Below are 27,921 nucleotides of genomic sequence, written 5' to 3' on the forward strand. Positions count from 1 at the left end.
ACCTGGAGCGGAATGAGGTCAGTTTGTGTTTGACGATCGGCGGTACTTGGATACAGTTCTAGGTGAGACTTCAGAGTACTGCTTCTCCAGTTTGAGTGGAAAAGTGATAATTTAGGATCAAGCGTTTTAAGTGTTTAAAAAACGATTCTGAAAGTTTGAATTGAAAAAGTGTGAAGATGAATTCCAAGCAAGTGATTTTGAGTCTAGGACTGTTGTTGGTAGTGGTGGGATTAGCCGGTGTTCAAGGAGCAACTATTCGTGAGAAAAGGCAGCTGAACTCTCTGTTGACATTGAGCGGAGAAGCCAACGCGAGGATCGAGAATGGTGAGTGGTGAAAACGAACGAAAATATCACTAAAGTATTAGTTTCCTTGGCCTTGACTATAACTGATATCACTTCAATTTATTATTTTTTTTACTGCCAACCTTGGACATAATCTAAGCATACATAATCTATGAACAAAATGATGGTCTATATCAACTAAAACTCCGTTTTTGTAAATGAAATGTTTGGATGCCGCCATCGACATTCGACCACTCATCAACTTTTACGTGTAACAAATTATTCGTTCCAACGAATCTGAAGGCTTTTGAACTGGTCTTGCTCTTCTAGACATAGAAAAAGCATTTGACAATGTTTGGCATGAAGTTTTGGTTGTAAAATTAAAAAATGTTATTTTTCCAAGTGGTTAACTGGATCTTATGCTGTTTTTCTTGTCGTCTGGTGGTCTTGCTGTTGATACAAAAAGTGTTTTGCGTTATGCCGTCTTGAATAATGTAAGTTGTGATGGGTTTCAATTAGTTCATATCGAATTCAGGAAAAAACGGAATTCATTATGAAGTAGTTGGTTTATATAGGCTATCATCTTTTGATTTCGAATCGAAGTTCACAAAGAAATTGAAAGTATTTTGTCTGTTCAAAACAGTCGTCTTCGTTTCATAGTTATATAGTGATATAAATATTCCTGTTACTTGTCCAATTACAATGTCACTGTACGTCACAAAAAACTCTTACAATCATAGAATTATAGCTGTTCAAATACCTTTGTATTTCGTTACTTTACTTTTGCTGGCTCTACGTCCTTCAAGACATGACCTGCGCCACAATGTTACGCCAACTAACTCGGTCCATGACTGCTAACCTCCAATTCCTCGATCGCCCCACACTTCCAAGATCCTGCTCCACCTGGTCAAACCACCTAGCTCGTTGCGCTTCCCTTCGTCTTGTACCGGCCGGATTTGAGTTGAACACCATTTTTGTGGGATTGTTGTCCGGCATTCTCACAACGTGTCCCGCCCATCGTACCCTTCCAGCTTTGGCAACTTTCGTGATACTGGGTTCACCGTAGAGTTGCGCAAGCTCGTGGTTCATTCTTCTCCTCCATACGCCGTTCTCATATACTCCGCCAAAGATCGTCCTAAGCACACGTCGTTCAAAAACTTCTAGCGCTTGCAGGTCCTCTTCGAGCATTGTCCACGTCTCATGCCCGTAAAGGACTAACGGTCTTATTAGCGTCTTTTACATGGTACACTTAGTACGGAAGTGAAGTTTACCAGACCGCAAGGTCTTGTGGAGTCCATAGTAAGCACGACTTCCGGCGATGATACGTCTTCGAATTTCTCTGCTGCAGTTGTTATCCGACGTTATCGATGATCCGAGGTAGACAAATTCGTCCACCACCTCGAACTCATCCCCGTCGATCGTCACGCGTCTGCCTATGCGAGCTCTATCGCGCTCGGTTCCTCCAGCCAGCAGATATTTCGTCTTCGATGTATTTACCTTCAATCCAACCCGATCTGCTTCACGTTTCTGCTTGGTATACTGTTCAGCAACCATCTGGAACGTTCTTCCGACAATGTCCACGTCGTCAGCGAAACAAATGAACTGGCTGGATTTATTGAAGATCGTTCCCCGCATGTTGAAGCCCGCCCGTTTCATAACACCTTCTAGCGCAATATTGAACAGGAGGCAGGAAAGACCATCGCCTTGTCGAAGTCCTTTGCGTGTTTCAAACGGGTCCGATGCACCCGATATCTTCACACAGCGGGGCCCAGATAGCCGTAGCGGTAAACGCGCAGCTATTTAGCATGACCATGCTGAGGGTCGTGGGTTCGAATCCCACTGGTCGAGGATCTTTTCGTAAAGGAAATTTTCTCGATTCCCAGGGCATAGAGTATCTTCGTACCTGCCACACGATATACGCATGCAAAAATGGTCATTGGCACAGTAAGCTCTCAGTTAATAACTGTGGAAGTGCTCATAAGAACACTAAGCTAAGAAGCAGGCTCTGTCCCAGTTGGGACATAACGTCAGAAAGAAGAAGAAGAATCTTCACACAGCCCTGTACACTATCTATCGTTGCTTTGATCAGTCTAGTCAGTTTCCCGGGAAAACCATTCTCGTCCATAATCTTCCATAGCTCTTCGCGGTCGATGGTATCATAGGCCGCTTTGAAATCGATGAATAGGTGGTGCGTAGGGACTTGATATTCGAGACATTTTTGGAGGATCTGTCGCAACATAAAGATTTGGTTTGTTGTCGATCGCCCGTTCACAAAACCGGCTTGATAACTTCCCACAAATCTGCTTGCCAGTGGCGGTAGACGGCGGAAGATGATTTGGGAAAGCACTTTATAGGCTGCATTAAGAATGGTGAACGCTCGATAGTTCTCACATTCTAACTTGTCACCCTTTTTGTATATTGGGTATATTATTCCCTCCTTCCACTCCTCCGGTAACTGTTCTGTATCCCAGATCCTGGCTATCAATCGGTGCAGACAAGTGGCCAAGTTCCGCTCCAATACCATCCTTTCCAGCTGCTTTGTTGTTCTTGAGCTGTTTGATAGCATCCTTAACTTCACCTATTGTGGGAGTTGGCACGTCTCCTTCATCCGCCGTACTGATGAAGCCATTTCTTCTGCTATCTTGATCTTCCTCCTGTAGGTGTTCATCGTAGTGCTGCTTCCATCTTTCGATCACCTCACGTTCGTCCGTCAAGATCCTTATCCCGGCACATTTCGGCTCGCGGCACAAAGCCTTTGCGGGATGCATTTAGTTTCTTGTAGAACTTTCGTGTTTCTTGAAAACGATACAGCTGCTCATTCTCTTCGCACTCCAGCTCTTCCAGGCGGCGCTTTTTATCCCGGAATAGATGGGTTTGCTGTCTTCGCTTCTGTTTGTATCGTTCCACGTTTTGACGGGTGCCTTGCTGCAGCATCATCGCCCGCGCTGCATTCTTCTCGTCCAAAACCATCTGACACTCCTCGTCGAACCAACCGTTCCGTCGATTTGCTTCCACAAACCCAATGGCACCTTCCGCTGCGTTGTTTATGGCTGCTTTGAGACTACTCCAGCAGTCCTCAAGAGGGGCTTCGGTGAGCTTGTAACCCGTCCAATCAGTAACAATATCTTGGATCAACGTGTATGTTGCAATGCTGTTTTGGGGAGCAATGATATAATTTCTACAGACATCAGTGACTACTTACCTTTTGTGTCTTCATTCGGAATCGATAGACCTAAGGAAACTGTTATTATGTTTAAAACAAAAATGATTGGCAGAGATAAATTAAATGTTCTCTTTACACAGTTTTTGAATAATTTTGTTTGTAGTGAAAATGTTGACGATTCTATGGCTACTATTATGAATACGTACAATGCATAAAAACCAAATGTGAAATTGAGAAATTTAAATCAAAATGTTGTCCTTGGTAAGAAAACGTAAAAAACTCAAGCTTAAATACCGTAGAAAGTTTAAAAATGATCCTCATAACATGTACTTTAAAGTATGTTCGATTATGTTTGTAACAAACTGATAACGCAAAAAATAAAACTGAAAAGGAATTTCATGGGAATTTATTATAAAATTCTTATCACGCTAAAAGCATGGGACGCTACACGGCAAAAACTCACATTGAGCTTACCCGAGCAGGAACAAATAACTCCCCAATAACTTATGCATACCATATTTTGGTATCAAAGCAAAATTAGGTATTGTTCAGTTGTCAATACCTCAATTTGGTATTATAATGGTATTGAAAAAAATCTTTAAAACAATTAAAAATACTTCATTGAGGTATTAGACAGCTATTGAGGTCTGCTGGAGGTATTGAACTACTATTGAAAAATTTCAGTTTTATATGAAAATCCTTCAAGTATTATTGAGGTATTACAATACCTGATCTAGTTATCAGTTTGGTGTTCGTAGAATATGCTTGAGATATTATTTGAGGTATTTTACCTCTTATGCAGGGCTCATGCATACCTCATTCAGGTTGTAAGTATTGGAAATCATCTGGTATGGAATACCTCAATTTGGTATTCAGTAGTTATTTTCTTCTGCTCGGGTAACATTGATGGACGCAAAACATCTAACATCTCAGAAGTCTGTACATATTCAACAAATTCTTTGCTCAAATCGGTACAAATCCTGCATAAAAAACAACAAAATCCAGCATAAATCTTCTGAGAATATGTTCAGAATTTTCAGTACTACAAAATGTACGAATCAAAAAATTTTTACGGTGATCGCAAGAGTGACGTATACGCCAACTTTTTTTATTTTAACGAATCAACGTCTTTTCCTCTACTAGTATTTAATCTATTCCTAAGCAAGATCACCGGGTTGGAAGTCAACATAAGCCGTATAAAATACATATACAAAATTTACAGTCCGATCGAATTCTATAGCATGATTTTCCCAGAATCTTCTGATGGATTTATTCCGCATTTTTTATGCTTCTTCGGCGGCATGCCGGACAACATCACTCCTTGCGAAAGTAGTTTTTGCACCGTTGGAGAGAGTACGTACCAATCGTACAGGGTGTCCGCAAATTATCCGTACAAACTTTGAAGATATGGCTCTATTCAGTCAAGCATGATAAATTCAATATTCTTGCATGGATTTAAACATTGGCTTATTATATTCTTAAAAAGTAAGTTTGACACATTTCCAATTTCAAATAATTGCAAAACCAACCCAAATATATTGAGGTGTCTTAAAGGGAGCTGTTTTCCGAGCTTTATGACGGAAGAGAAATGTCCATACAACTCACTGGATTTGAACCGTACAATTTTCTATTTCCAGTCTAACTTGAAGTCACTAATCTGTAGATTACTTCAAATAATAATAGGACATTTGGATTTATCTCTTTTAGATTTTAGGGATAACACATCTCCAGTATGACTAGCGGCCCTCAGGAAAAACGTCTCCAAAAAAATTAAATTTGCCTATCTCAGTAACAAGCAATCATTTCGAAATTTTTTAAAGTTGTATTTTGTGTTAACATATAGATGTATTATAAAAGGTACATGGACATTGATTTTTCATTGTTTTCAATGCGAGATCATCTTTCCAAAATTTTGCTGTTCGGATAATTTGCGGACACCCTGTAGAACTGGCGATACTAACAGTGCGTTTCTGACAAAAACTGTTCAAATGCCTCCTCGTTAATCTTCCGATTAAAGTTGACTACTTTAAAATTATTGAGATCCGTAAAAAGAAGTTATTACAAGTGCGGAAACGATAACAAAAGTGCGCAATTGAATCAAATCGGGTACGTGTTTTCGGGGGACTTATTCTTCATAAATCGAAGAATAAGTGCTCTGAAGACACCAGCAGGATTCAATACAATCCCTCACTTTTATTCACACTTTCGCACTTATGAGGCCGCACTTCGCAATCCAGTAGTGAAAGAAATACACAATATCCCGAAAAAAGCGGCGTGCCGTGTTACGACCATTTGAGTTCCTACCAGCTGGAAGAGGTTCGTACAGTCTCAGCTCCAACTTTCCTTTGAGGGCTTTTCGTGGCGATCCTTTAGAATGCTGTTACATTTACTGATACGTCTACAACTATTGCACGGAAGTGGTGTTGTCCGGCATACCGCATTACCAAAGAAAACCATGAAACGTGGAATCCATCAGAAGATGCTGGGAAAACCATGCCACAGAATTCAATCGGACTGTAAATTTTGTATATCTTGCTTAGGAATAGATTAAATACTGGTAGAGGAAAAGACGTTGAATTTCTTGCAGAAGCTTCCAAGTTAATCGAAAACAACTGAAAAACGATGTACTTTATATTACTATATAAATACACGTGTTACATTTGGTTTGATATGCTTAGGTAGCCATGACTTTTGGGAGTTGAACATGTATGAATCTATATAAATAAAAATGGAATGGTGTTTGTATGTCATGAAATGGCTTACGAACGGGTTGATGGATTCTAATGATTCTTTTTCCGTTTTGTTTGTCAAGGGTTCCGACGTGTTTGTGTGTATAGAAATCCCAGGATATTCACCGGGAAAGTTGGAAAAACTAGAGTGTACTGAATTGTCATTTTGCATGGGACAATCCATAGTGTTTTTCAACAGCCTACTAGATGGCAAGACGAAGTTTGCCGGGTCCACTAGTATTCAATAAATATGGATTTATCTCAAATCGTCTACTAGTAAAATTGATTTTAAACGAGATAGAAAAATATCATCTTCTCCAAATTTTGCTCACAGGTACTTGAAAGACTGCAAAATCATTTGGTGGAAAGATATATTTTTTTGAGGTGCTCATAGTTGAGACACAAGGCATACAAAATAGCTAATTTTAAGATGAAAAACTCAAATAACATGTAAACCATAAGAAATACAACTTTGTATTTCTTATGGTTTACATGTAAAGTTGTAGCAAATGATGAGTATAAAAACTTTGTAGAACATAGTAGGCCGATAAAACCAAAAAATAAAACACTAAAGAGCAAAAAACGATTTTTTATTAAAAATACTTAATTATCTCGGCCGAGGACCTGGGATCGAATCCCATCCCCGACATAGTCACTTATGACGTAAAAAGTTATAGTGACGACTTCCTTCGGAAGGGAAGTAAAGCCGTTGGTCCCGAGATGAACTAGCCCAGGGCTAAAAATCTCATTAATAAAGTCAAACCAACCTTAATTATCTCGGCTTTTAAGCAAAACTGAGAAAAAGTTTGTTCGGCAAAGTTGTTTCTCTGATCATTTTCTACAACTTTGCTGAATATACCAACTTACGATTCGTTAAAATAAAAAAAGTTGGGGTATACGTCACTCTTGCGATCACCGTAAAAAATTTTTTGATCCGTACATTTTCTGAACATATTCTCAGAAGTAACTATGGCTCTAAAATCAATAAATCTTGACGAAAACCTCATGTCCGCCTGAATTAGCTTCCTGGACCAGTGTGCAATGCCGTTCTCATGGTATATTTGAGCAGGAGCAGTGTTTGAAAAACTGTCCAATGAAGTTTGAAAAGACGATGGAAAGGCAAACAGAACTATGGAAATAAAACGGGGGGGTTTCTCTATTGCAGTAATTCACGAAAGGCGAGGCTTGACGGTTCCTTTGCGAACCCGGAAGACGGTTCAAGGATAAATAGGTGAACAGATCTTAACTCCAGGCTGCTCTTTCTAAGAATGCGCTACACCTGAGGGTATTTAATTTTACAATTTATTAACATTATTGATAGTGACGTCACAATATGGGTACTTGCATGCTTTTTGTGGTATAGATCTTCACCGGTGGTTGCTGGACTGAACTTGTGGATGTTGGTGGATGGACGTAACGGACCTCGACCTTGGGACTGCTGGTCGAATGGTATGTTTGCTGGATTGAGCTTTTCGTGCAGGGGTCGGAAGATGGCCGACGTCGGAAGGGTGATGCTTTACACTGCGCAACCTCGTGGCCAAAAGCAATGGCGGCGCGGCATCTACCTCCAAAACGAAGCGATGGTCACACAGACCGATTCTGGAGCAAGGAAGACTCGCACGGTCTTCCGGATGGCACATCTACCACACTACACTGCAGGAAACTCAGGAAATGACATGAAAGAAAAAGGTCCCAGGAGAGGACCTGGTCATCACGGATTAGTACCCTATGACGTCACTGTACCTAACCTCTAACTAGCACTTCTCGTATGACTGATAGTAGAATACCTTTTTCTTGTTTAACGTTTGGTTAAACGGTTACAGGCTTTGGAAAATTTAACGATCATTGACACACGACCCATAATGTCTTCCCATTTATCCGCCTGCATTCATACAACAGGCATGACATTTATCGTTCTTGGAAGATAACGAGCCATGAACAAAAACATGACAGACACACACCACCCACTGTTGGGCGCCGATCACTGTGTGTCATCACGTGTAACATTCGCTGACCCACTCTCATTCTGATCAAGAAACAGTGGCGAATATTTTTATTTTATGTTTGCAACCAAAGTAGACCCGTGCGCCGCCGCGCCACGCCACCGCCGCCGATTCATTTTACGTCACGCCGACGCCGAATACCGTATAGGCGGCGCGCTATACGCCGCTCAGCATCCCGCCGCCGATTTTGTATTTTCACGCCGATTTCAGCTCAAAAATTTTAATAGTATTTGAAATATAATGCGTCATAGGAAGTCCTTCAGAGTCCTTTCTACTCATTGTATTCTCCAGGAATTTTAATACGGATTGCATCGAGAATCAGAAATTCTTCTAATAATTCCTCAATAAAATTAAATGTGTTCAGAATTGTTTCTGTGATTTTTTTTCTACAGATTTAAGTATTTGTCCATAAACTTCTGTATAAGTTACACTAGGAATTCCTCCAAGAACACTTCCGAGTTTATATTCCCGAAATCACTTCAAGGATTTTTCCGATATGTTTTTTATTGATTCCTCCAGTGACCTCCTCATAAATTGCTTCAAGAATATGTCTTCCAGGTTCTACCAGGAATTCGTGGATTTTGAAGGATTCCACTGTGAATTCTCTACGGAAGTCCTTATAGGATTGTTTCATATATTTCTGGAATACGTGAATTTTTGATTCGGATCTTCTTCAAGGATTATTTTTGTTATTTCTTCATAAATGCTTTTGAAAACGTTCCAAAAACTATTCATGGAATTTGTCCATGCATTTAACAAAAAAAATCTAAGAATTCTTCCAAAAACATTCCAAAGATTTGTTTAGATATATCTTCATAAATTTCTGCACGCAATTAATTAAAAATGCATGCATTTTACTCCTAGGTATTTTCCAACAATTACTCCATATGTGGCTCTAGTGACACATCTAGAAATCAGTAAAAGGAATACTCAAAAACATCTCTTCAGTGATTCTGCCAAAAGTTTTCCATTGTTTTTTTTTTCTCAAGAGATTCTTCCAGGTATGACTTGAATAAAAGATGCTTTTAATTTCTTTAGAGAATTTATGTGGAAATAAGACACCTCTTGGAATCTTCATAAAATTGAAGAAATTCAGAAATGAAGATTCTTCATTTTGTTTTTACAAAGATTCTAACAAATAATTTTTCAGCAATTTTTACAAATAAAATGTTCATGCATTCGTTTACAGATATCTCCTCGAATTCTATCTAGGATTCTTCCTCGGCCCTCACCATGTATTAACCTTAGTCTCTGTTTAGCCATTTTAAGGTTGTTCCAGAATAAATTATCTGATTGCTCTGCTGATTTCAACGTAGGGGAAGTGGTGGCAAAATGAACAGGGTGGTAAAATGGACACCGTGCCTTTTACCGAGAAAAAGAAAATAACAAATTTGATTGAATTTTATTATGTACGGACGTTTCAGAGCATAAATCGGAGTGTTCGGGTTGATACGGAGGGTTGATTGTAGTGAAAATTTAAACGAAAACTAAGATTTTAGAAAAAATATTTGTTTTGCTCGCGTTTTTTGCATGAAGCTCATTTTACCACCAACTGCTGTTCATTTTAGCCACATAGCAGGTAAAATGAGCATTTGCATCGTTATTTGTTAGCGATAAAAATATGTGAAAATTTAAACATTTCAGTCTGAATTAGTATCACTGCTATAAATAACATCCCTATTTTTATGTTGTGCGAAAAAACTCGTTTTTCTATCGAAAACAGGATGATATCCTTAAGGTGTTCATTTTACCACCCCTTCCCCTAACTAGTCTTAGAATTCCGCTGCTTATTTCTTCAGAGATTCTTTCAAAAATCTAACTCAATTTTTTAAGAATACCGTCAAACGGGGCTTCTTTTGACATTATTTCCACATTCTTCAACTTTGAGGATTTGTAGCTCTGTGAATCTATATAAATAAAAATGGAATGGTGTTTGTATGTCACGAAATGGCTTACGAACGGGTCAGCTAATTTTGATGATTCTTTCTCCATTCTGTTCGTCAAGGGTTCCGACGTGTTTGTGTGTATAGAAGTTCCAGGATATTCACCGGGAAAGTCGGAAAAACGAGAGTGAACGGAACTGTCATTTTGTATGAGACGATTCGTAGCGGTTTTCAACAGCCTACTTGATGGCAAGACGAAGTTTGCCGGGACCACTAGTAATGGATAGATTTCGATAATTTTTGCGCATATTTAAGTTGTATTTGTAAGTAACCAATGTGCAAAATATACAGGCAAATCCATGAATAAATAATAAAGTTGCTTGAATAGCGAAAAAATGTGTCCTTCAAGACAAAAAAGGGGCTACTTTGGACACTTTTAGAAATTAATACGTTTTGGTAGTAAAATGATTTTTCATCATAAATTTCAAACTGATTCTATTGATTATCGTTCATTGTGATGTTTTCGAATGTTTTTCAATGATATACATAATTAAGAAAATTGTAAAGCTTGAAAAAACTACACAAACCTATACAATACTTTTCACAAAAACATGCTATTCATAATTTTTAGTTTGCATGATGATATGTTTACTTCCTTTTAAATGTCAGCTTATAAATAGCGACTTATGCTTGATTGTTCAAGTTGATGCAAACGAATTGTGTAACTACCAAGTACTGCGATGAATAATTAGCTTTGTACAGATATATTCGTTCTGATTCTTAATGTTATATGAACGATATGTAGAAGAATCTAATTACTTCCTGTAACTAAAAGTCATTTTTATTCCAAATACAATCCATGAAGTATAAGAATAATGATTCACAAGATCATAAACAATAAAAGTTTGCTTTTGTTAGATGCATTTTGGCTCTTAATAGTTTTGAGATGGCGTAAGAGTAGTTTATTTGAGCAGTTGAAGGATGCCATTGCTTTGTATAGCAGATTCATGTAAAATATGAATGAACGAATTTTTTAAGGATTATGTTGTGAGTTTACTGTTTATACGAGTTGAAATATATATGTTTTACAATTATTTACTTTTCTTAATCCTTTGTTTATTTTTTATTGTGTTGTAAAATATAGAAACCAACACTTTATAATTAAATATGAGTCGTAAAATTAAGACATTTGATCATTTAATTTTCTAAAAATCAACTTTCAACATAAATTTATCACAAATTTCTTTGAATCATGACGATTCGATAGTTTTGTGTTGTTCCCAACAACTTTCCACGATATGTGGAAAATTCATACAATGTTTACTTAGCAAATGTTTTGTACCTTGTGAATATTTGTTTGGACTTTTTTGATATATTTTCTTGTTTATCCTGTTATTGTTGATGTTGTTCCAAAATATATTCATGCCTGATTGTTGAACATAATTTGGTTAATAAAAGTGCTGAAGACACAAAATGGCTCAGATTAATATTTATGCTGGAAATATATCCAAAACGTGAGTGTCCGAAGTAGCCCCCGGAATCAAAAGTAGCCCCGTCTGACGGTATGTCTATAAGTTAATGTTAAAGTTCATTTTAGAATTCCTTAAGAACTGTATTTAAGATTCCTGCAGAAATTACTTCAATGATCCGTTTAACCTACAAATTGCGTGAGAAAATGTCGTTTGTGGGCACCTGCATGATTCGCTTTAGATTTGGAGGGGTTTTCCTTGCACAAGTTATCTGAATGCAATAATAGGAAATTCAATGCAACGCATGTTTTAGCGAAATGTGTACATAGAAGGTTTGAAAATACCCCTTTGCCGAAGTAAGTCAAAAGGGACAAGATCCTGTAAAATTGCCCAAAGATGAACATTGAACTTGGAGAACTTCTAAGTTACTAGGGGGAGATCCCCCAATACCGGAAACCGTTGAAAAATTGAGAAATCATGGTCCAATAAAAATGGTGTATTAGTGGAAAAGGAAGCTATTAAGTATAGAGAGGAATGGTTGCGAACAACACGTGAAATGTGTTATTCTTCATCATATATGAAAGAGGTTTTTGGATGATCTACTTGTACACTAAGTAAAATTCAAATTAATCAAATTACTCTTGTGAATGTTGCAAATTCATTGAATTGGCAGTAAAATACTAATCCTAGAGTAAAAACATTCAATAAAATACAAATTTATAGCGAGGCATTTCCATATCGTTTCCGGTATTGGTGCCGCCTTTTAATATTGGCCAATTTGGTACTAAAATACATCATCAAAATGCAATGTCAAAATTCATATTTATATGTTCAAATTTATTTCTGTACGCTACAGAAACGACAATATCCGAAGCTGAGAGGTTTCCCCCTACATATTGATATTTTTTTTAAATCCTGAAAATCTTCCTCTAGATGTATTTAATAAATACTCTAAGTAGGTCTCTAAAATATTTCTTGAGGAATCCTGCCAAAGATTCTTTATGGATTTTTAAATAGATTAGTTCAAGCACCACTTCAGGAATTCCTCATGTAATTCCCCAATGCCGTTTTCTAAGGATATTTCAACACATTTTTTTAATTTCTCAGGAATTTCTTCAGAGATTCTTCAGATGACTCCTGCACAAGTTATTTCTTGGAAGTCTTTGGGTAATTTCTCAATATATACCAGCTAGAGTTTTTCGGATTTTAGTGGAGTTTAGAGTTCAGTGGATTTTATTTTTGAACATTCGTGTTCTACGGTTCTAAGGTTGGAATACCTTTAGGTAATCCTGCAAAAAAAAAAAAACAAGTTACCAACTATTCCCTATGAAACCTCTCTAGTAAATAATTCATGGGTTCCTTAGAAGATTCCTCCATATATTCCAGCGATAATTTCTCCATGTTCTTTCTGAAAATATTTCTAGACATTATCCCAGATTTTCTCCAAAGATTCATGCAAGAATTTGTCAAACCAATATTCCTTCTCCGACAGATAATCGTCCAGGATAATCTTCAGGCATCCTCCCAGAATTAAAAAATCTGACAAGAATTTTATCAGCAATTCTCCGAGTATTCTTTCAGGAATGGTTTGGAGATTTTATTAGGAAATTCCTAAGAATTTTATCAGGTATTGTTACAGATAAAAAAATGTAGGGCAACAATTTCAATTGCTCTATTATTTGAAGAACACTCGCCGTACAGTTATAAATAGCCCACAAATATGGATCAATGTTTGATTAAATGCATAATTATTAATCTTTTTTTTTGTGGCCTGGGCAAGATACATAAATACATACTCATTTATTTTTCCTGAAATATCTTTAAAAGCATTTAACATATGTTAGCTTGTAATCCATACAGCTGTGCTATCAGTTATAATAGATTTTGATACATTTTTTCCGTTGAAGAAAATAAGATTTCTAAATTGTTATCCTAAGTTGTAATAAATTATTAGTTGAACCAAAAACATTCGTTTCTCGTTCCCCTTAATCGGCCCAGTAAAGTCAATGCTATGTAGGAGAAGACGGTGTTCAGCAATTTGGCCGAATGCCATTTGGCCGAATGAGTCATTTGGCCGAATGCCGTTAGGCCGAATCAAGAACAAAAAAAAATCAAAAATATTCAACTTTGATGTGTAGGATTCATAAGTGTGGTCCAATAACTGATCTGCTAGTCAACTTGTCGATCTTTATGATGTGACGATATGTCATGGTTTTCGCTATATAAGTGCTCCAAGAGAATGCATGAGACATGCATGGTTGGTTCGTCTCTGCACTACCAACGGTGTGCTAGGGTTTTGTATATCATATTGTATATTGCATTACCAAATGATCTCAAATTTATGCATAAAAACTGAAAAACAAGAATGTCATAAACAAACTCCCGATAATCGTGTCTAAAATTCCGGGTAATCAAATCTCAGATAATCGAGTCCGACCTGTGCTGATATAACAATTATTTCCATTACACTAGCTTAATTTTTTATAAGAGATTTTCCTTCTTTCATAATTTAATGTTTTTCGTAGTTAATGGAACTAAGGCTTATTATACGTTTAGAGTCTTTTTATTAAAAATTAAACCCAACGACTCGGTGAACACGTACGTTAAAAAAGTTAACTGTTTCTCCGTTATGAAAAGAAGAAACTAAACTTGTGGTTGTTAGATATTAATTAATTAACTAAGTACTATCAGTAGGATTTAAGCAAATCAATGCTACAAAAGACGAATAAGTCGTAAACCGTTTCAGTAACTGTCACAAGCTGATTACAAACGCAATGCAAAAACCTATGCTGGCAGCTGTTACTGCTAACAGAGAAGTAAATAATGGCTTACATTTATAATGTTCTTCTTTCAGCATTGACTGTGCCTTGAACTAACACTAAAGAAATAGTGTGTATCAATGATCATTTATGTTTCTTTACGAATAAACTGTTCTTTGAAATTCATTACAAGAGCATGCTAACTGTTTTTCACTATTGTTTTTGATTTTGGCCAAACGGCATTCGGCCAAATGACCCGGAACCGAGAAGACATCCTGGCCGATCGAAACTGTGATTCATAACTGGCAATATGAATGATTCAAAGATATGGCGATTCTAATAGAAACGCCAAATATAATGCAATTTTTAAAGAAAATCATGTAAAATTCTATTACAAAACCCATAACATAATTTGCACAAAATAAAATTATTCATTCAGCAGCTATGCTTGTTAAATATTGAGTATTAAGGTTCGGTAATGTATCTTTCAATACAAATTTTTATTTGAATATAAAATACCTAGCCGAAGATTCATTTCTTAGCAAAATGTCCGAAAATTTGAAAAAAACTATTCCATAAATGGGAATGTGGTTTTCAAAGTCAAACAACACCCATATGATTTTTTTTGTTCAATTTTCCCCACGCCGATGTACCCCGCCGCCACCGAAAATGATCAACGGCGTGACGCCGATGACGCCGCTGCCCACGGTGCAAAAATGCCCTGACGCCGCCGCCGATTGCAAATATGTCGGCGCACAGGTCTAAACCAAAGGGGTGTTCAATAGTCCAATAGATTATAAATAGGTTGTTAAAGGTTGCATTTCTAGAAAATGTGAGAATTATTACCAAACAAAATCACATAAATCACTCGATTGACTCGATACTGTTGCAGTCTGTGAGAGTTGCTGCTCTTGAACGCTCTCGTGCCACGTACCCAACGAGAGAGAGATAATGTTTACATGGCTCTCCGAATGCGATGTGCCTACTGTTATACTCTCCGAGTATGATTCGATCGGCTTATTCGGATCAAAATTCAAACACTGCCTTTTCAAATTATTGGTGAATCGTTTTGTCAACGCTATAAATCAAAACAATATTTTATATAAATGTCAGTACGGGTTTTGAAAGGGTTGTAGCATAATAACAACAACAGTCGAACTTGTAGAATTCCTGCTTAGCCAAATTTACAGTAAGTGAAGAGGCCATCATCTCTTTTTCTTGATTAAAGAGGAAGCGTTTGACCCGTTGAACCATAAAATTAGTCTGCAAAAAATTGGTATGCTATTGGTTCCGAGGTTTAGCAAACGATATTATTAAAAGTTATTTAACCTTCCAGTAGTCGCGCGGTCTGCCAACGTCAGAGTCACCACGCTGCTGTTGTGAACGAAAAGCGAGGTTTTTTCAACAGTGTTGTACAAAATACAACAGCCATACGTAGCTATCCAGGGGTGTCATAGCTCTCTACAGGCGATTGATGTTGGAGTTTCGCAGGGGAATTGTATTGGGCCGCTATTATTTCTATCTTACATCAATGATCTTGGGAACCTGTCACTTCAACGAATACCAAGAATGTTTGCTGACGATAGCAATTTTTACCCAAGTAATGATACTGCATCAATCATTCTTTTAAGCTTCTGTCTGTGCGAAAATAGGTTACGATGTCTATGTTTTGACCCCGAATTCAAATCCGTTCAAATTTGGCGAAGATAATTTGAACGGATTTTTGATTTTTCTGCAATTTAGGAAAGCAAATTTAACCGCATTAAAAAAATATAAGAAAATTCAAGAGAGGGATGGTTTATCGCAGGGAGAGGTTATTGTGAATTTTTGAAACTTTTGCTGCTTACGCTAGAAGGAGTTCTATATAAAATTATACTTCCATCGGTGCAGAGTTGCAACAGGGAAAGGGTTATTATATTATGCACTGGTTGAAAAATAAAACATGGTGTTCTTATTTTCCTAAGCGACTATGGCGTTCTGTAAATAGGTCTTACGATGGTTCTAAATTCTGATAATTTGAAACATCGATGTCTTCGGCAAAGCTACTAATTAGTTTAAAGGCTATACACTACATGTTTGCTTAGTTCAATTTTCGGCAAAGTTGTTCGTTAGATTTAGGACAATGTGCTGCATGCTTGGTTAGTTCGGAATTTTATAACTAGGAGGCGCTCATTGCAAATTTAAATATTAGCTAATGCAGTTTAGATGGAAGGCTATAGATTTCGGTAAAGTAGTTCCTCCTACTGGCAACATATGAAACCAACTGAACAAGCATTTTAAAGCCGTCGGACAAATGAACATCATTGCCAGAGACACCAGTCTTCTAACATAACTTAAGGTGAAATATTTAGGAATCCAAAGATGGCCGTCACAATGGCCGACATGTGACCCTATACCCTCGCGTTTTCAAAGGCACTAAACTGGAGAAATAGTAGGAAAACGTTCCTGATCTTCTTATTTCAGGCTTTCTGCTAGTGCACAAAGCCAAAATAAAAAGTGTACTGTTGTTGGATGCTTCCTTCGCAAGATTAGTACCTTTGAAGTTTTAGGGCAACCTTAGAAGTTAGATTCCAAACAGGTTCACCTTCACGCCCTGAAGAAAAACAATTATATTTTGTTTGCTTTCTGACATTAACTAACATATATCAAGTGAAGACTAGTGTTTGGTCCTTTAATTGCATCGTCTGCTCTTGCGAGAACGAGTGATGCAATCAGGATCAATGGTGATTAACGAATTGTATATGCAGATCAATATATTTATTATATTGGTTAGTTCATTCCGGTTGAAATGTATTTTATATGTTGTTTTATAATGTCTATATTTTTTACAGTTTACAGTCCGAATGCCATTTTCCCGAATGACCCGTTTTTTCGAGAAGTAATGCAGTTTATAAAGGTGCGAGAATGAACTAGAAAGAACGGTTAGCAATCATTGTTGGTCATTTTTGTCCTTTTCTCAATTGTGATGAAGAAGGGCAAACTCGAAAGAACCTCCAATCAAATAAAGAAGGTTGCATACCAGATGACCAGTTCACTACTCTGAAATTTATGAAATTGTTGTAATTCTGAATACCAAAAACTTGTTGGGGAAACGGACTGTTTCGGGAAATGAGGTATTCGGAGAATAGAAATTCGGTAGACTGGTGTTCGAGGAAACGACATTTGGGGAGCAGCACAATCTCTTTAGAAAATGATTATTACTATATAAGAGCATTTGCCTACAGGGTGTATGCACTTGAGTATGATTGAGTATTATTGAAGAATCTAGTTAAATTATCTCGAGAGATCCCTCGATAAAAGCAATTGATCATTAAGGGTCTAAGACCACGATCCATATAAATTAAAAAAAAAAATGTAAACAAAAAAACACGATGATTGGGATGCGAATGGGTTCGTAAAACTCTAAAATTGAACAACGTGGTTTATTCCATAGCCTTTAATTGTTTTGTAAAAACTCAGGGGTTCTTCATGATCCACTTGAAAGTAAATGAACAAATTGTTGAAGGAAAAAGTAGTGTTTATCCAATATTTTCCGGACTATTGCCCCATCATCACCAATGTCCATCATGACAAAACCCCATCGTGAATGTTGAAATTGCATCCTGGTATATAAATCACATTTTTCGTATGGAAAGCAAAATTATGTTGAAATTTTGACGTGAGCTTCGTGGTCGTGCCGTTACTGTTACTATGCATTTAGCGGCATCGAGTCAAGGAGTGTGGCTTCGATTCCCGCTTCAGTCCGGAAAACTTTTCGTCAGGAACAGGAACGTATTTCGACTGTGCATGCTAGTCCGTTGTCCAGTGTGGTACTTCCTTTAAAGGACAAAATCGTCCACTGGAAGCATTAACGTGTCGGTGTCTTTTAAATTATCGCTGAAATGGGACCACCATCGGCACATATCGTTAGAATTTGTTAGTTTTTGTCATCGTTTTCATTAAATACAGGAGAAGCGTTTTGGTTAACTCGAATTGCAGAAATCTAGCTAAACAGTTTGCAAAATAAGCTCATATTTTGTTTGGCACTTCTTCACGTATTTCTCTTCTCATACATGCTCTGAAACACAAATCAAACATAGGGGAAACGCATGGTGGAAATATGTAGCTCAATTAAAAAAAAATATTGGTAGCCATTTTGAATTTGGCCTGCACTTTAAATTTTATCAGAAAAACGTGTTTTCACCGTTGCCTCACCGCTCGTTTTAAATTCTGTGGTCACAATCCAAAAGCTTAGAAAAAACAATTTTCTAAACATATGCAATTTTCATATTCTGTACATTGCAATTTTGAAATGCCGAACATGAGAAGAATTTTGTAATTGCAAACACAAAAACTTTCATAAATAAACGGTTCAATGTGGTTTTTGGATTGACGCCAGACGATTCGTTTTTCACTGGGTGATACGTTATACAAGACTGAGTTTATTTCATGGATTGCGATTTCTTTTTATAAGGCACATCGTAATAGTACAAGTGCTTAGACTCTAGGTAACAGGTATTATATTCCTGTAATACATTTTATGTATGTTCGTGTTAGTTAACATGTTTTAACCTTACACACTCAGCCCAAATCACCGAAGTCGGTAATCCTTTTACCGAAATCTCAACAGCTGAACGTTCGGTAATGCGTTCGGTAAACGAAAAGATTACAGATCGTTCGGTGATTCGGATATTGCTGTTCAGCTGTCAAAAATCACCGACGCTTCGGTAATCGTTTACCGAAGAACGGTAATCTGGCTGTACATATTTTTTTTTTTTAGGAATCTCACATTTTCACTGAAGAAAAGAACCGAACTTGATTTTTATTCTAATCCCAAAGCTTTATTTTGAAAAAAAAATGATACATTCAATGTATTCAACCTGTTGCGTAGAAAAATAAATAATAATTCACAGGATCCACCAAAACGAGGAGAGGGACGCAGTCGATGATTTCGACTTGAGATTGATTACCGAAATTTCAGTTCAATATTTTACAGTTTTCGGTAACATTCAAGATTCACAGACCCGTCGGTAAAAAAATTGGCGGATATACCATGATTCACCGAAACTCTGTAATTTCAATTACGGCGCGCTGTCAAAATGTGATCGTTTACTGAAACGTCGGTAATTTGAAGATTTACCGATCAGTTTCGGTAGTTTTGTTTACCGAACACTCACAGTCTGTTTAAGTGTGTAACTAATAAATGTCGTTTTAGTGTTTTTAACAAAATATGCTTGTCCATTGTGACTTACGTATACTCCCGTTGTGCGATACCTGCTGGTGAACAATGTTTCAATGATCATGCGAGCTTCGAGCTTCGATCTGCTAGCCTGTTAACCAGAGATTATCCGTAATAAGTTCAAACAGCCGTCTTAGTTTAAGTATTTCAATAGTATTTTGTATGTAGGTTCTCAATGTGAATAGATTTAGGGTTATGTTATTGCACTTTGTAGGCTTAAGGCGACACTGTGGATAAGATTTCGATAGGTAAAGCACAACTTACATGTAGTCCATAGAAAAAAAAACTATTACCTAAGGCGAATTTAGTTCAATAACACTATTTCAAATAAATTTAAATGTAAATAAGTAAGGGAATTAGGGAAATTAATGCAGCACTGATGAATAATGTTGTGGTTTTCACAGTAACAACCCTTTCTTTTGTCTTGAAATATCGTCGAATGGTGAGGTTTTATAAACGCCTTCATGGAAGGTATCTTACGCTACCTGCGCACAATGGTGAATGTACGAATGAAAGAGACTGGATTTGATAAAGAGGTGCCCATGTACATTAGGGTGTACTCAACTGGACATATGGTCGACGTTAAGTCAGAGTGGACCAAGTACAAAACTTGGGAAAATTGGATTATTCTGCCATTAGATGCAAAATAACGTTATCTCCATTTCACTTTGATCCGATTTGATGAATGTTGAAAACTGGGAGAGATATGTAACAAATTTACTCTGGATGATCAATAAAAATCAATAAAAGTATGCAGTCAGAGTGGACCAAGTGCTTTATACCATAACAACGAAAACGATCGATGCGATGAGAAAGTCTAGAAAATGCAAGACATTTCAAGTTATTTTCCAGATTTTTTGACATGGAATGATTCTTCTTCCCATCCATCAATAGAAACTCATAAACATGTCATAATTCGATGGATCTTATTTTGATATCTGGCCATTTACCGTATTTGAGTAGGTGATCAGAAATTGCAACAATTTCTGTGCAGACAGAGTGGACCAAGTGCTTTATACCATAACAACGAAAACGATCGATGCGATGAGAAAGTCTAGAAAATGCAAGACATTTCAAGTTATTTTCCAGATTTTTTGACATGGAATGATTCTTCTTCCCATCCATCAATAGAAACTCATAAACATGTCATAATTCGATGGATCTTATTTTGATATCTGGCCATTTACCGTATTTGAGTAGGTGATCAGAAATTGCAACAATTTCTGTGCAGACAGAGTGGACCAAGTGTCAAAAAGCAACAAACTGATTGATTATTGCATTTTTTGAGTCGATTTCAGAGTTCGATAGAAGTTTATGGTAGTTCTATGGTGTATGCATGGACTGTCCTGAAACCCGCTTATTGGACCAGTATATTTTGGTCGGTACTCAAGATTTTCATGAACTATGTGCACTTGGTCCACTCTGACTGAACGCATATTTGAAAATTTCTGGTCTTCAACGCCCTGACCCTTCAAAACCTTAATTTCCAAGGTATCGTAATGCCACTGATTTTGAGATTGGAGATATGGTTTATTGAAGAATTTACGATACTGATGTCGAAGGGTCTTGATAATATGTTCAGCTTAAAGATATGCACCCAGTTTGACCACGCAAGCATTAAATGATTGTTCTTTTTCTTGAAATTGTTCAGTCAGAGTGGACCAAGTGCACATAGTCCATCAAAAAATCGTTCTATCAGAGTTTCGGATTGTGAATTTTCATGTTTATCACTTCACATTATGTTGTTTGAAAGTAACACAAGGATGGGTAGAAATATTGAACCAAAATTTTACTGAGATAAAAAAATACAGAGCGTTAGACTTTGCGCCCGTTTTTCTCAAAATATGAAAAATGTCACTTGGTCCACTCTGACTTAACGCCGACCATATAGCCGTTCATATGGTGAATGCCGTTTTACCCTACAAAATTGTCAACTTCAGATAACACTGTCGTGAACCGCAAGTCCCATTCCCATCTGTAAAAAGTAGGCTTTGAGGAGAATTAGGATTTAAGTTTCCAAACACGTTTTCCATACGAATATTGTCTGTTTCATGGGCAACGAAACGCGCCGCCAACTTACAAACAGACCAATCAAATCGTCGCCAGCAAACAAATCAAAGCAGGTGATGCGCCGTTATGTTGGTAAGACTGGTGAAACGTCAAATTCGCAGCGGTTGGTTGGCTGGCGACGATTTTGGCGACGGTTTTACCGGCGACGATTACAAATCATCGCGTTCGATAAGGTGCAAAATTTACAATATTTGACTGTTTGATGGCCATGGTCCATGGCTGTTTGCCTCCAGTATCTCGATCGCCCTATACTTTCAGGATCCGACTCTACTTGGTCAAACCACCTAGCTCGATGTGTCCCTCTTCGTCTTGTACCGGCCGAATTCGAGATGAACGCCATTTTTGCGGGATTGTTGTCCGGCATTCTTGCAACGTGCTCCGCCCATCGTACCCTTCCTGCTTTGGCAACTTTCTGGATACTGGGTTCACTCCTTCATACGCAGTTCTCACATACTCCGTCAAAGATCGTCCTAAGTAGAGTTTGCAATCCCGGGAAATGAGATTTCCCGCGATTCCCATTTCCCGGGAAATGATTTTTTGTTTCCCGGGATTCCCATATTTCCCGGGATTTCCGTATTTCCCGGGTAGTTTTAATAAAAACATGATTGACCATCTATTTTCACACAAAATCCTTCGCACAATTTACTTGTCATATCATTCTAACCAGAGACCTCCGTTAGCTGAGTGGTTAGAGTCCGCGGTTAGAAAGTAAAGCCATATTAAAGAGGTCTGGGTTTGATTCCCGGTCGATTCAGGACCTTTGATAATGGAAAATATCATCGTACATGCCACACGATATACGAATGAGAAAACTGCAACTTTGGCAAAGAAAGCTCTCATTTAATAACAGTGGAAATGCTCATTGAACAATAAGCCGAAAAGCAGGCTCTGTCCCAATGAGGATGTAATGCCAAGAAGAAGAAGATCATTATAAGCAATAAGTTTACTAGATAACTAGTTATAATACGATGTTTGTTTGTTGTTTTCCGAAATCAAATAGTTGTTGATAAAATGTATATGTTCTTGACGATATGTTTTTTTCTAAAAATGATTATAATCTATAGTAAACAAAGGATTTTTCGAAGGGTATTTTTTCATGAATTCAGTGGACTTATAAAGTTTTCATGGATGTAACAGTAGAGGGATGCAAATTTGGAAATTTTTGCTCTCCATGCTTAAACGACTGATATTATGGTTAGTAGCATCCTCCCAAAGTTTAAAATGAATCGGAAGAATTTTGACTGTGCATAGGCCATTTGAAGTTTATATGGAGATTACTATGGAAAACGCCATCCTTTTGTGTTCAGCCCTCTATCTCTTCATCATAATGTTTTATGGAACAGTAAACACAATCTTCTCATGCGAAATCCTTTCAGCTACAACTTTGCCCAGACCACATTTTGAATGGACGTCAGGATAAATTGCTACCGTAATCCGGGGTAACATTGATCAGTTTTTAGGATATTTCTTGAATATTTAATTCAAAAATGCAAATGTTCTGAGTTTTATATTTTTAAAACAAGTACTGCTACCCATAGCTCGTGACTACATACTGTATTTTGTTTTTTGAAAGATTTAAGCATGTTTACAAAAATGTTTTATGTGATTTTTTCATTTAGCTGATATGGGGTAACATTGATCATCCATGTAAACAACGTTCGGTAATATTGAAAATGTCATTACTTACTTAAATCATGGCCCCTGAAGCCGAATATGACGTCCAAACGCTTACATCTCATTTACTTTTTGAGTTATTTTAAAATTAAAAACACCTCAAACTGCGAAATACGCTCAAAGGTAGGCAATTTCCTAAGGGAATTCTACATTCTTAACATTAATTCGTTAATGTTACCTAATTGAACAAACTTATAAAAGTTTTGACATCGGAATCGTTTTGGGCGATGCCATTTTTAGTGAGAACCGCATTTTCCTTGCTCATATCGCTTGCAGAACCTATGTGAGACATGAATCTTCGGTAGTGTCATCCTTAACCATTGAATTCATTGTTTCGCAAACTTGACAAATTTACGCATAAAGTTAACGCAATTTTTGCAAAAATCTCAATTTTTAATAGCTCATAAATATAAGAATGAGAAGCAACATTCATGCTTTGGAAATGTTTCATCAATAAATGATGATACCAACTTTTTACGAGATGAGCCATTCCGATCAATGTTACCCCGCTGATCAATGATACCCCGGATTACGTTATTCATAATCATAAACTGGATATGCATTTTGCATGCTAAGCCAACTGCCCGGCAGGCAACAGTGGTGCTCCTGGTGGGTAGAATAGATCAAAGTAATCCAGGCTACTATGTTCTACAGCAATAAAGCAGTGTTGCTCTGAAAGTAATTAAATGATCATCTCAGCATGGTTTAGACTTTGTTATCAATAATAACAAATTATCCTTACGTCCCATCAAAATGTGGTCTCCGGCAAAGTTGTAGCTGGAAAGATTTCTCATGAGAAGAATTCGTTCACTTTTCCATACACTATTATTTCGAGCAGTTAGAGGACTGAACCTAAAAGTTTTGCCTATTTCATAGTAATTTCCATATAAACTTCAAAGGGCGTGTGCACAACCAAATTTCTTCCAAATAATTTCAAATTTTGGGAGAATGATTTTTATCATAGTTGACACCGTTTAAGCATAGAGGAGCAAAAAATTCAAAATTTGCATCAGTCTAATGTAACATAAGACTCCAGTTGGTTTTTATTCTAGTGCTTGAAAGAATTGCTTCGATGTTGGTAAATATGATTTGAATTTAATTTGAAGCCTGACGATTAAAATGAAGCCAACAGATTTTTTTTAGAAACACAAACTCACAAAAAAAGGGAAGTAACCATACAAATTTACTGGTGTAATAAAAATATACATGATATACGAATAACTCAAAAGAAAATTCCATCAAATTTGCTTTATTTTCTCGTTTTTGAAAATTTCCCGGGACCGGAATTTCCCGGGAAATGGCAATTTTATTTCCCGTTTCCCGGGAAGTCGAATCCCGGGAAAATTGCACACTTTAGTCCTAACCACACGTCGCTCAAAAACTCCTAGCGTTTACAGGTCCTCTTCGAGCATTTCCACGTTTCATGCCCGTTGGGGACTACCGGTCTGATCAGCGTCAGTGTACCATGGAGGTGAAGTTTATCAGACCGCAAGATCTTGTGGGGTCCATAGTAAGCACGACTTCCGGCAATGATACGTCTTCGAATTTCTCTGCTGCAGTGCATTTGATCATGCTTGCGTTATCCAAATATTTTATTCATGTTCAAAATCATTATTGACTGAATTTCAAATATAAGGCGAAACGTAATTTTTTTTCGGTTTACATCTATATTATTTTTCAAGGATCAATGCGGTTTGAAAAGCCCGAGCAAGCATGGTTTTTTTTCTGTAGCATCGCCGGATTGTAGCGTTGAGTGAAGCTGAAAGTAGATTGTGGCTACTCAGACAAGGATTGGTGAGCTCGTTTCATGCTTTTATTTTAAATCTGTAAAATTTGTATGGCTACATTTAATTTTTCAGTGGAGACGTTAATATGGTTTTTCAACAAACTATGAATGATTTGACACTACCAACGTACTTATAATGGTTTGCCACTGTAAGTGTCAGCATAAGACTGTTCTGTGACGGTCAAGCCAATCGAGTTTTTTTTCTTCTCACATGTTTTCGTCCTGACAGCTTTAGGAATGGTGCGTTTAGCTATTTGTGCAAGAAACTTTGATTGATTCGTCACTTTATTTTATTTTATTTTAGAAATTTTTCATATCAATTAAAAATATTATATATAAAGGCATGTTTATATCTCACAAATAATTGCTTATCATTGTGTAATCGCTTATCAAAGTGAATCCTGTGACCCAACAATGCTTCCCATTAACGCACATTTCACCCAGTAACCTTTGTGGTGATGAAGAGGCAAACACGGTCTCCAAATAGCAAAGGTTACACACTAATACTCCTTTCCCCAATCCCACCTGAATACAAGGACGTGGCTGGCGCCGTTATTGACCATGTATAAATAGAGGCACTGAATTATGCACTCTGAACAAGACTATGGCCAATCGCAGCAAAACTTCTAGTTGACTTTTTGTGCATCTTTACTGACTTCTGTCAATCACGGAATAGCAACCATAGATATGTGTAGTTAGTCTAAGCTAGGCTAAGCTACATCTATATTATTTTCAAGGAGGCATGTATATTACAAGTGTACCTGAGGCATGTATATTACAAGTGTACCTACGTTATTCTACTCAAATACATGACAAAAGGTCGAAAGACAAAACGTCAAAAGGACAAATGGCCAAAGAACGAAAAACAAGGAACAAAAGGTCGAAAATCTTTTTTCAAAGAAGTAAAAATTTCCCATCCAATAATTTGCATCATTTTCGACCTTTTTTCTCTTCGACTTTTTGTCTTTCGACCTACGTACAGTTCGACCTTTTTCTTTTCAATCATTGCTCTCTGATATTGGTTTCTTTTCATCTCATCTTCTTCTTCTTCCTGGAATTATGTGTCCACTGGGACAGTGCTTGCTTCTCAGCTTAGTGTTCTTATGGGCACTTCCACAGTTATTACTGAGAGCTTTCTTTCGCATTCGTATATAGTCTTGCAGGTACTATTATACTCTATGCCCTGGAAAGTCAAGGAAATTTCCATTACGAAAAGATCCTGGACCGACCGGGAATTGAACCCAGACACTTTCAGCATGGCTTTGCTTTGTAACCGCGGACTCTAGCCACTCGACTAAGGCAGGCCTGTGCCAATATATTTTGGGGAAATGGATCATTCGGGAAAAGAGGGTATTCTAACGAATCTAGAACATGTAATGCAAATATTAGTGAATTTGTTACAAACTATTTAATCAACATGACCAATCTGTCCTGAAAGGGAAGGGAAAGGGCATTATCTTAACTAAAATGACTAATGTTACCGTTTCCCCTTCTCCTCCGCTAGGAACCATCTTCTGCGACACCCTCAAGTGCCCGCCGGAGTCCTTCAAGTGCATCATCGTCAAGAACAACACCCGGGAGAACCTGAACCAGATTGAGGTGACCCGCGAGTGTCTGGACCCGGCCGGAAAGCCCACGGCCAAAACAATCGAGCGGGAGGCCAACCAGTTCCCGGGATCGCACTTCGAGAGCTACGCCGAAATCGACAAAAACGGAAACATCGCTTCGTTCGACAATCGGGGAAACTCGTACAACCACTCGGGCAGTGGCGATCTGCACTCGTACCTGTACAAACAAATCGACGAACTGCACAAACAGATCCTGGACCAGCTGCAGGGTACTTCGTCCTCCTACCGGATTCCTTAGGGAACTCCATTTGTGGCAGGCGGATCGGAGAGGCGAACTTCAAGTTATCTGATCAGTGGATTACAACAAAATTGTAACAGATTTTGTTACCTAGGACGTATTTACTAACAAAATGTGTTAAAGTATTGACTTAAGGGCATTGAAAATAACAAAATTTGTTTCATTAAACGAAGGGAAACAAAATAAGTTATTATTTGAACAAAATTATGACTCATTATGTAACTTTTCATTACAGAATTATAGTTGATTGAATTATTTTCCATAACAAAAAAAAACAAAATTGGTTTTATCAAACAGCTTTTTTTTTTAATTTTCGCCCTTGAATAATTATTTAATATTCCGCAAGTATCAAGGTTGTTAAAATAGACCTTCAGTTAAAAAGGCACTAAGTGCCATGTATACGTAATTGCTCTCAAACAATTTATAAGATTGTGTTATAATTATGTTTCCAATTCAATCTTATTTAAAACAGCCTCTGTTATTATATTTTGTCTCAATTGTGTTAAGATTCATAAACTCAGTATGCTCCAAATAAAAATAAAACAAAATTCTGTTTTTTTGTAACAAATTTTGATATTCTTGACGTACAATTTTGCTGTAATCCACCAGTCAGGTCAGGTACTTCAAATGCACCAATTAGGTTGTAATTTGTTGTGAGAGCATAAATCTGACTTTAGTAAGAATTTTCCAATTGATTCAAGAAACAAATGAACGAGAACAGAGCGTGGGAATTTTTCACACTCGGTCACCCGGAGATATCGTCTAGTGAGATAGCGATCGGAATGGGGCGGGTGGGAATTCCTCTCCACAATGGGATCGGGCGAGATGCGATGTGATAGAGGAGGTCCGTCAAACTTGTTCCGCAAGCCAGCGCTGATTAATGAACAAGTGGTGTTTTTTGCTGTAATTGGATTTGTTCGCATTAGCAGAGAGGTGTAGACGCTTCCAAGTCACGTGGATCGGTTATTGTAAATTTATGATATGTGATATGTAGATAAATAAAACTGTTATTACCCAGA

General features: G+C 37.3%; 1 protein-coding gene across 1 annotated transcript; it reads left to right on the top strand.

Moving 5' to 3' along the window:
• The first annotated feature begins 5 nt into the window (after positions 1-5).
• Positions 6-27,921, top strand: LOC5573368. The gene is made up of 2 exons (XM_021851464.1): positions 6-324; positions 26,541-27,921. Exons 1-2 carry the CDS (start codon positions 177-179, stop codon positions 26,900-26,902), a joined length of 510 nt encoding a protein of 169 aa, XP_021707156.1. The 5' UTR covers positions 6-176; the 3' UTR covers positions 26,903-27,921.

Source organism: Aedes aegypti, chromosome 3 (assembly GCF_002204515.2).
Source record: "Aedes aegypti strain LVP_AGWG chromosome 3, AaegL5.0 Primary Assembly, whole genome shotgun sequence".
Classification (NCBI taxonomy): Eukaryota; Metazoa; Arthropoda; class Insecta; order Diptera; family Culicidae; genus Aedes; species Aedes aegypti.

What these genes read in the sequence shown, in the direction of transcription:
- LOC5573368 (XM_021851464.1), top strand. Translation starts at nt 177, where the DNA reads ATGAATTCCAAGCAAGTGATTTTGAGTCTAGGACTGTTGTTGGTAGTG. An exon ending in CAACGCGAGGATCGAGAATG is followed by an intron (nt 325 to 26,540) that starts GTGAGTGGTGAA and finishes CTCCTCCGCTAG; the next exon opens with GAACCATCTTCTGCGACACC.